Consider the following 10,954-nt stretch of genomic DNA (forward strand, 5'->3'; position numbering starts at 1 on the left):
TGATCACTCCCATATAAGTCTTTTTCTACGTACCAATTGTGATTTATTTGAAGAGTGGGCGTACAAAGTGAGATATCTATAGAAGAAAATGTCCCTGTCGATAAGTTTAAGTGGGTGCTACTACCATCGTTTAGTATTGCAAGATTTAACGTGTTCACTATATTTTCAATCTTTTTTCCGGCAGATGTAGTTTTAAAGGAACCCCAGTTAGTGTTATGTCCATTTAGATCTCACAGTATAAATTTTGGATTAGGTAGGTACCTGATTTATTAGGTTTACAAGATGTTGTTCTTCTAGGTTATAATTTGGAGGTATATATATATTACATGTTAACTTTTTGTGTTGTACCAATTTGTACAGCTACAGCATCCAGATTTGTGCTTAGAGGAATTTCTTTGGATATTATTTGTTCTTTTACATAAATGGCAACGCCACCTAAAGCGTGACCAGCATTATCCCTATTTTTAAAATATGAATTAAAAGATTTTAGATTCATGCAGGTGGAATCTTTAAAATTAGTTTCTTGAAGACAAATAATTTCTGGTGTGTATTGATTGATTAACAACTGTAACACAGGTAAACGAGTTTTAAAGCTATTTATATTCCACTGTAAAATTTTGTTATACATAAGTGATTATATTTTATTAATGAACACAAAAATTAAAAAGTGGATGAATCACTTTCAGAATCCAAATTCGTTAAATTAAGTTGTAAATTAATTTGTACAGCTAATTTTTTTCTCAGTTTAGTGCAGCGATATTTTGTTGTTCGGTCTTCTAAATGTGGGTGAATTTCATCCAATATAGTGATAATAGCTACAATGTCAGAGTTATAATCCTTCGCCACCGTTACTACATCAGAGCAGCCGTAGCAATTTTCTAGTAGACTTTCAACTTGCTGACTGTTGAGGCAAAAAGGAGGCGAGTAATTATCTATATAATATGTTTTAGTATTGTCTGGAAACTTTATGTTTTGTTCAGGTTTTTTTTTGTTTTGCTCTTTTTCTTATTTTGTGTTATAGTTGGAGTTCCGAATTGGACATCTTCAGAAGTAGGAGAAGAAACAGCAGAAGCGGTACGTTTTTGTGCGATATTTTGTGTTAAGGGGTGATCGGACTTTGTATTGTCCACCAAAATATTTTTGTTTGTCTCAAGATTCATAGGGGTATTTAAAGTTTGAGAGAGGGGTGAGTTTGACAGTTCTGGATTTTGTGGCGTAGATAGCTTAGACATATCTAGGGGTACGTTTTGTTGTATTAGTGAACTGGGGTCTTTGATGGGTTGTGTATTATTGGAAGAAGAAGCTGTAGTGGTGTCAGAAATAGAAAGTGCTGAATTCTGGGCCTGAGTTATGTTGTCTGATTGATTATTGCTTCCTGTAGGTATTATACTCATAGGTGGTGGAAATGAGGCAGTGCATTGTAAAGCATTGTGTCCTGCCTGCTTGCATTTGAAACAGTTGTGGATGTCTAGTGTTAAATGTAACCTATTTACTATTCCATCTTGTTCTATATCAATGTATTCCGGTAAAGATGCATTTTCTGGAGGCGAGATGTAAATTTGTCTTCTAAAGCTAAGTATATGGCTGTAAGCTGGGTCAGTAGCTCCAATTCTCAGTTGTATCATTGGCGATAATAATGTTATTCCTAGATTTTGTAAACATCCTGTGATTTATTCACTAGAAATTGTGGGGCTTGCATTAGATATTAGCAATCTATCTGATGGGGTAATTAATCTTCGAGCAACTATACGAGTGTTATTAATTGTGATACTTCCATTATTTTTTAGAAAATCGTCGACAATGTTTTTATCTCTCAAGTATATGCATACTCGATTGTTAGAGATGCGTGAACAATATATTACATTATGTGGGTTCACTATTGGTCCAATCTGTAGGAGATAGTCTTGCATTTTAAAACCATCTATTGATGTAAAAACTACGGCTTGATCTCTGTTTGGAGTAGATTCGAGTTCTGGGTTAACGCAGCTGAATAGGATTTAGTAGGGTTATTGACGTTCTCTGACATGTTAAATATTATGAAGTAGGTAAATTAAATAGGCACTCACTAAATTTGTTATCATCCAATGATAACAAAATCTATCATCACAAATCTATCATCACCCAATGATTAATAGATGTGTTGTTTTGCACTTCACTAACAAAAACTTGTGAAATTAAAAACCAGTTATAAACTAATGGTTATCTACGATAACGACTTTACTGTCCGAACGTTCGAACGAGACTCATATATGGAATTTTATTTGAGTACCTAACTTGCTACATGCGTCATATAACAATTTATATTAATTGATAAAAAAGTGAAAAATAATTGGAAAAAAAGTTAGTTGTCCTACTGTTGTCCTCAAAGATAATCTGTTTTTTAACGATATCCGTAAATTTCTGTTATATAAACTTATATTGCACTAAAGTTTTGTTTAAAATTTTACACATTTCAATACAAAAAAAAAACAAAACAATTTTGTTGTTCAAACATGTTATTACATAAATTATAACATGAACATTGAACATACTTGTTTTCCAAAAATTTAAAAATTTGTCAAGATATTAAACAAAATAAAATGAAAAAACCATCAGAATCAATTTTGGTAATAGCGGATGCTGAAAGTTGTGAAAGTAAAAACTTATTGCATTTTCTTAAATCAGCCCGAAATTTCTAGAGGGGAATTTCTCATGAATTTAACTTACATTTTTCTTGTGCTTGTTAAATTCCAGATAACAATTCAGAATCAGTATTATTTTTGTTCGCTAAATACACTAAATACTGACTTCTAGATACCCATAATTTTGACAATTTAAATTGGCTGAATTATTAATTTTTACTCTTAATATACACCTTTTAACATCCATGTAATAGAACTATTGTTTAAGATTACTGAAGATAAAATTGTGACCACAAACTGGATAATATAAACAAATACATAATCGCAACTCAGCAATAACTAACTACATGGATACAGTAGGATATGTGCGTAAGATAACGTAGTGTTGCATTAATATTGATGACCAAAATGGGTAAACGACAAAATATAATGGTATGATATGTATGTTGTATTAGTGTTGCATTATAGAAATTGGGCTAAAAGGAATTAAGCTACACAAGGATATGTAATATTATGAAAAAAGTATTTAACTTTTTATTTATCTTAGTGTTACACTCAACAGAAGAGTTTATTTCGAATCATTTGACATGGATATCGCAAAAGTCACTTTTTTTACATATCCTACTGTTGCTTTGAGGCGAAGAAATATTGTTATGGTAAGGACAACAACATTAAAACACAATTTCTAAATTGATGAATTTACCCATAACTTTGTTTGTCTCAGTAGTTACTTCCGTTGCTCAGTATCATTTTGTTTTCAAGTATGATAACAGAAAAGAATAAAAATACACAAACAATACCATACTATGTTCCTTTTATCATTATATTATACCATAATTTAAGATTAATTTACCGGCTATCTAAAATTAAATTTACATAAAGAAAAAAAAAGATTATACCATATAATTATCAATATAAATAAAAAACAGGTCATAATATAATTCTAATATTCTCTACGGTCCTATGAATTTGTGCGAAAAACTGTCTCTATTCAATCATGTAATACAAAACACAAATTCGCTTTGAATCTATGGGCATATCTTTTGTTTTCAATAAAAACAAAACTAAACTTTGAATTGATTCTCCTTATGCTGCTTCTCCAATCTCCTGATATCGTTCAATCTCTATACCAAACATACACGGCCTCGCCTCAAATTATTTTTAAATTAAAAAAAACTTACAAATTGTGGGCTTGATGATCTCTTGTTACTCTAATGTTTTCTGCTGCCACAAAAACTTCACAAACTTTCTTTCACGATTCACCACTTTTTCTCTCACCCTATAAATACCTTTTTTATCACAGGAACAACCTTTTCTCTTGCAATTCTATTTCAGCCTCCTTGTCCTTTTCTCTATTTTTCAAAAACCAAAACAAACTTCCTATCCTCTTCCTTACCAGAATCTCTCTCTCGGCCGTTAAATCACTCAAAACAAACATATCGTACCCTCTCCTCTCTTTCGCCAGTCAAACTTTTCTTATGACTCACTGTCAGTTGATCTTCTTCTCTTGCTGTTAATGTAAATGTCTCTGAAGATCTTATGGTCATTTTGAAAATTTTCATTTCTATGTTTCCGCTTATCTTTTTATATGTAATAGCTATTTGTATAACAAGGGAGGAAAGTGCTACTTTTCCTCCCGAGAATGAAAGTAATCATTCAAGGGAGGAAAAGGCACTTTACTCCCATGTTATACATATGGTTTTTCCACCTTCCTCACATAACAAGTCATTTTTTCATTTTTACTTATTTTATTTATGTAACTAATCAACAAAATTTATTAGAACTAAAACTAACAAGTAGGTACCATATAACTGTCAACTGTCAAATACAAGTCAAATTATTAATGTAAACATTGTTAAATCAAAATAACAATTTACTGTTATTTACCATCCTGCAAAATACAGGGTATTTTATAAATAAATGTTAAAATGTATAGATACTTACGTTATAGAAAATAGATATTTTAAAGGGCGTCAATAAGTTATATTTCATGAATGAAATACGATGACGTCACTTTTACTTTTCCTCCCTAGGGAGGAAAAGTACAACTTTGCTCCCTACAATCAGGTTCGGAAAAGTATATTTCGGTAGAGGTGGGTGGAAAACTTTTTTTTATTTCTGTAGAACGCTTTATTTCCCGCTTGAATTGTTCTTTTCATATCTAAACTTTCATTTCTTCTGTTGACTAATACTCTTCAATATTTTAACGTTTCAACCTCTTCGAATCTGTGTGAGTCTATTATCAGTTCTGTCATTTGTGTCTTATTTTTCTTGCTTACTTTCATGTATTTTGTTTTATTTTCATTTATTTCCAGTCCTCTCAGTTTGGCTTGGTTGTCTATTTCTTGGAAGGTTTTCTTTAATGCCCTTTTATCTGTTGCTACTATGGTTGATGGTTGTATCGGTTGCATATCATATTATTTGTATTGCATTCTTATTTATACTTCGTTCGTTTGACATCTTTTTTATTATCTTGTCTAGTGATAGAAGAAAAATACCGTTGTGAGCGCAACTTCTTGTCTTACTCCATTTTTCTTATTATTTCTTAGTGCAGTCACTGAAGGTTTTCACCTCCGATTTCGTTGAACCTCCATCGATTTTCATGAAAATTGGTGACTAATTAGAGGATACCTAAAGGAACAAAGGTGACATGATGCTAACTTGCGCTTTTACCCTGGGGGTAGATACCACCCCTTCTCGGGAGTGAAAATTATTTTATAAAAAATAATACCATAAGTCCGTAGCGGGACAAATTATAAGCAAAATTTTTTATATATAATGTTATTAAAATATATCAACACTTTTTGAGTTATTAAAGGACAAAAATTTTATTTTTTCGTAAAAAAATGCATGTTTTAAATCGGTTTTTCATGTATAAATCAAAAACTGTAAGCTTTTACAAAAAAGGTATTATTACTGAAATTGAAAATAATAAAAGACTGAATATACTCCTCACATAAATAACTAAACTAATGTTAGTTCAAAGTGAGTTATTGGCAATTGAATGTGTATTTTTTTCGACTAGTACTCAAATCTAAGTATTCAAGCTTAAATAACGGGAAAACGATGCAATGTATAAAATATTCTTGCTAAACATTTGTCAAAGTACTTCGGAGTACCTATCAAATGAGCTTCAGAACAAGGTAATAGCGTCAAAATTAAGTAAGTTATAATGAAAATAAAAGAACCGCTTCGAATTTTTAGGAAAAAGTCAAAAATTACTTACTTACTTACTTACTAGCCAACGCCCACCCTTGGCATGTTAGCCATTTGGCGGCGCGCTGACCAGTATAGACGAGCCGTTTCTCGTAGGCGATCTTCATCCTCCTCGGGTGGGTCTGTTATCAGGGCTGGGCACTCTGGGAGCTGAGCAGCATCCATCTGGGGCTGATTACATAGTGGACAGTTGTCATTTTCACGGACGCCGATGCGATGTAGATGGGAGGCCAGGTAGTCATGCCCCGTAGTTGTTCTGAACGCGGCTACACTGATGGGTCTCGGCAAGTTGTGAGGGATTGGTGACTCTATTAGGTGGGCCCAAGATTTTCCAGCACCGGCTTGTATTTGCTGGTCTTTTATCTTCGCTTTGATTCCTCTTTTAATGGTGGACTTTGCTGATGTGTAAGATTGGAAGCTAGGGGGCTGTGGAAGAGCAGTGCCTTCTTTTGCAAGTTCATCCGCCGCTTCATTCCCTTCAACACCGACATGACTAGGGATCCATTGTAAAGTAATCAGCCACCCTTTTTCCAGCAAGTTCGATAGTTGGACGCGGCAAGATATTGTTTGGGCACAGTCGGTATATCGATTTGTCGACAGGGCGAGGATTGCGGCTTGGCAGTCGATGAAGAAGGCAACTTTTTGGGGGTGTTGGAGATTCTCGAGACTTTTAGCGGCTTCGTGTATAGCAGCAATTTCGCCATCATAGTTGGTGAGAGGGGCACCCACAGCTATGGAGCCTTTGGAGAACGTTGAGACATATCCTGCTCCTGTTCTTCCCGAGTCCGGCATCGAGGAGCCATCGCAGTAGATGTGGAGCCACTCATGCGCTGGGTAATTGGTGTGTATCGTCTCTAGGGCGGCTTTCCTTAGGACAATGTCTGACGATAAGTGCTTCGGGTCGTTATGGTTTTCAAGACGCAATTCTGTATTTGGTAGACAGCGAGCGAGTGTAGTTTGCGCTGGGAAGGGGGCGGCTTTCGACAGGTCAATGTGGTATTTTTCCATGATTTGATTTGCTACTGTAAGCGGAGTGGTTTGTGTTTTAAGACGTGAGGCTGCTTGTCTATATTCGTCCCATTTTTGTGGAAGTATTCGTCTTTGCCTTTCCCAGAAGGTTAACGCGTGTTGCTCTCTGCGGCATTGTATTGGTTCAATACCAGTCTGGGCTTCCATTGATGTAATCGGTGTTGATTTTGGAGCACCGGTGATGACGCGAAGGGCAGTGTTCTGGGTGACTTCAAGCTTGGAGGTGGTGTTTGTACTCGCAGTTATTGTAGCTTCACTCCCATATTCTAGTATCGGCCTGACATAGGTTTTGTATGTTGCTACCAAGACATCTTGCGTGGCGCCCCATTTTGTTGCTGTGAGACGTTTGAGCAGTCGACATCGCTTTGTGGCTTTCTCTGCAATGTCGTCGATTTGAGGTTTCCACGTCATTTTCTTATCTATGTAAACCCCCAGGTATTTCGTTACATCCTCTCTTTCCAGGTCGACTCCTTTGTATGTCAGCTTGACAGCAGTCTGCTTTGTTGAAAGGGTAAGTACTTGATATACGGTTTTGGTTGTACTGACAGTTAGGCAGTTTTTATCCGCCCATTTTTCTAGATTTTTGAGAGCCTGGTTCACTACTCCCTCGAGCGCTTTCAGACTGCTACTTGTTGCCCATATTAGGAGGTCATCGGCATACAGGAGGGCATCAACACCAGGTGTCCTTCTAATCATTGCGAGCACATCGTTTATCATTAGGTTGAACAATTGACAGCTGATGACAGCTCCTTGCGGCAGCCCTTGTCTTTGTAGTCTGAATTTGGAATAATGGTTGTGAAATTTGACTCTCTGATACCTTTCACCGAGAAAAGATTTTATCCAATTGAACAGTTTACCGTCAATTCCAGACTTCGCTATCTTGTGTAACAGCAAACCTCTCCATACTGTGTCGTATGCAGCTTTGAGGTCTACTAGCACTGCAACTGTTGACATCTTACGGTGGAAAGCATCCTTGACTTTTTGAGCAAACTCGACTACATGGTCCATGGTGTTCCTGTGTTTCCTGAAGCCAGCTTGTGCGTCGTCAATCAGTTCAAGATGGGTTATGGCTCGGTTCAGTCTGTCCAGAACCATTTTTTCGGCTACTTTGGATAAGGAGCTTGTGAGAGATATTGGCCGGTAGCTATCAGTTAGGCCCGGGTCTTTTTGTTTCTTTAGGGTGGGTATGACCCCGCTCTTCCTCCATTGACTTGGGACTCTTGAATTCCATGTTAGGTTAATCAAGTTCAGAATGGTGTTTTTGGCTGCGGTTCCCAGATATTTAAGCATTTCCGGGTACAACTCGTCAATCCCTGCTGCCTTTTTCGTTTTTGTGTCAGAGAGAGCCGCTTCCAGCTCTGATATCGAGAAATCTTCTGTACAGATGTCCTTTATACTTTTGCTCATCCGCCGGGGAGGGGGATAGCGCAACAGTCTTGCTCTCTCCCTCTTATTTATCTTAATGTTACTCACTTTTGTGTAGTGTTTACAGAGTTCGTTTGCTATATCGGCATGTGTAGTGAGTTCTCTAGCCATGCCTCTCATTGGCATTTGCTGTTGCTTGTTTCCATCATTGTTTAGCGTAGTAACGAACCTGTGCGCTTTGACGCCGTCTTTTCGGAAGTCGAGCTTAGCAAGGAAGGATTTGAAAGCTTCTCTTTTCCCTGACTTAATGGCTTGAGTTAGGATCGCTTGTCTCTTTCGAAGCTCTACACAATCGTTCATTTGCCTGGATTTTTCAGCTTTGCCCCTGGCTTTATTTCTGGAAGCTTTCAATTTGGATAGCGTTGGGGACCAGAAAGTCTTATAGCCCTTAATTTGACCTCGCGGTATGCACTCTTTTGCACATTTAAGTATGGCCTCGGTTACTTTCTTTGCTGCTTCTTCTGGTTCTTGTAGTGTTAGTTGAGTAAGGACTTCATCTGTGCATTCCCTGTACTTTTTCCAATCCGCCTTTTTAAAATTCCAGCGCGGGGCGCGATTTTGGGCTTTTTTGTCCTTTGCCAGTTTGCATGTCACTAGCAGAGCGCGGTGACCGCAGCCTGCTGCGTCGTCCAGGAGGGTTACACTGGTCTTCCCTGTAATGTGTGGGTGTGTTACGACAAGATCGGGCCTTGATTGACTTCCTCTAAACGATAAGAACGTAGGTGGGGTGTTCACTACATCAAGATAGTTGTTATCCAAAAAGTCCTCGAGGTGTTTCCCAACGTTGGTGGTTCTAGAGTAGCCCCATCTCGTGGATGGACTATTGAAATCTCCAATTATGATGGTACTTGGCTGGATTTGTTGCTCTACCAATTCCAATGCAGGTATATTATCTGGCGGATTGTATAGTAAGAAAAGGGTGACATGTTTCGAGTTTTTCCAGACTTTGACCTTTTTTTTTTTTTTTTTTTTTTTTTTTGACTTTGACCTGGAACATTTCCAGTTTATCTCTATCCTGCATTTCGTGGATTATGTTAGTCTTGCATACTAGAGGGGTTTTGATTCCGATGATAATTCCTGACGCTACTTGTCGACTCCTCTTCAGCACATGGGTTAAATAGCTAACTGTAGAGTAGAGGTGAGGTGTGTCTGTAGCGGCTCCTGCCTCTACAATGACATATATATCAACGTTCTTTTCGAGAACGCTTCGTTTGAGTTCTAAAAACTTGCTGTTGCTTAGACCTCCAGCGTTCCAGAAGATGACTTTGAGGTCTGCGTCGCTGCCCTGAGAAGGGCCGTTTCGAGTAGGGATTCGTACACTCATGGATCAGCGCGCGTAACGACGAATCGCTGCTGCTCATTTAGCGTTACCCAGGGGACACGTGTGATCGTACCTTACGATAGACCACGGACGCGAGCAACTCTGTCCCCCGAGTCAAAAATTAAACATACGCCATTTCCACAAAAAATAAAATTTATAATAATCCTTAGAAGAATTTCTTTGTATTAGCACAAGTAATGTTTTCGATCGGGTAGCGGGTAGGAACTCCTTTGGATAGTCTTATCAGGGAAAATGAATCAATCCCTGCCCCCCGTAGATTCCAGGGGTTTCCTGACCTGGGAAACTAGTACCTGTTTAGGGTCCCTTGTCCAGGGTTACGGATGAAGACCACAACGGCACCCATGGCGGAGGACACCTTTGGTACGGTATGGATGGCGGAAGTGGCAATCCATTGATTTTAGGGTTTGTATGAAATCAACTAGCACGCAGTGTCTGGCCCAGAGTGAGCGGCTGCAAATAGCGTCTATATCCAGAGGATCGGCTAAAATACAAACCAGAGAAGGCAACGGGAAACCACTATGGTATATATTTCCCAAGAAAACTACAATGAAAGCACAAACAGAAATGGCCCCTAGTCCCCGGAAGTTCTTAGATGATCAAGGGGTGCGAAGAATCCCCGGGAGGAACAATTTAAATATTTTGAATACAAATTTTAAGATTGCAACATGGAACGTTGGAAGTCTGTTCGAAACAGGAAAACTCGCAAATGCATGCCCCGGGATGAAAGGTTTAGGATTGCAGATATTGGGTTTGAGTGAAGTTAGATGGCCAGGTTCAGGTAAAGTTAAAACCATGAACAAAACTTTCTATTACTCTGGTAATAATGATCCGGCTCATCGTAACGGAGTTGGCATAATTTTAGAAAACTATTACAACCATGCCGTCACAAACTTTGTGCCATTTTCGGACCGATGTCTGCTTATTCAACTATCCGGAAAGCCAGTAAATATTAACATCTTTCAGACTTATTCCCCTTACGACAGATAAACCCATGGAAGAGCTAGAAGCGTGGTATGCTGATGTAGAAAAACTTATAAAGATGACCAAAAAACGAGACCTAACATTTATCTTAGGTGACTTTAACGCTAAGTTAGGTAGAGGAAAGGTATCTGGATTGACTGGAGATTTCGGACTTGGAGTGCGGAACGACACGGGAGAGAGAATGACCGAATTCTGCCAACAACGCAACATGGTAGTGACAAATACGTGGTTTAAATTACATCCTCGCAGATTATACACTTGGACTTCACCACAACACGATGAAAACAGAATATTCCGTAACCAAATAGATTACATATTGGTCAACAAAAGATATCACAAC

The 10,954-nt window shown here is 37.8% G+C and overlaps 1 protein-coding gene across 1 annotated transcript; it reads right to left on the reverse strand.

Moving 5' to 3' along the window:
* Window positions 1–3,477: 3,477 nt before the first annotated feature.
* LOC126883590 (uncharacterized) lies at window positions 3,478–9,615 on the reverse strand. The gene is made up of 3 exons (XM_050649241.1): window positions 9,336–9,615; window positions 8,596–9,184; window positions 3,478–3,481 (listed from the first exon to the last, which is right to left on the reverse strand). Exons 1-3 carry the CDS (start codon window positions 9,613–9,615, stop codon window positions 3,478–3,480), a joined length of 873 nt encoding a protein of 290 aa, XP_050505198.1.
* Between the last annotated feature and the right edge of the window lie 1,339 nt (window positions 9,616–10,954).

Source organism: Diabrotica virgifera, chromosome 4 (genome assembly GCF_917563875.1).
Source record: "Diabrotica virgifera virgifera chromosome 4, PGI_DIABVI_V3a".
NCBI classification, from domain to species: domain Eukaryota; kingdom Metazoa; phylum Arthropoda; class Insecta; order Coleoptera; family Chrysomelidae; genus Diabrotica; species Diabrotica virgifera.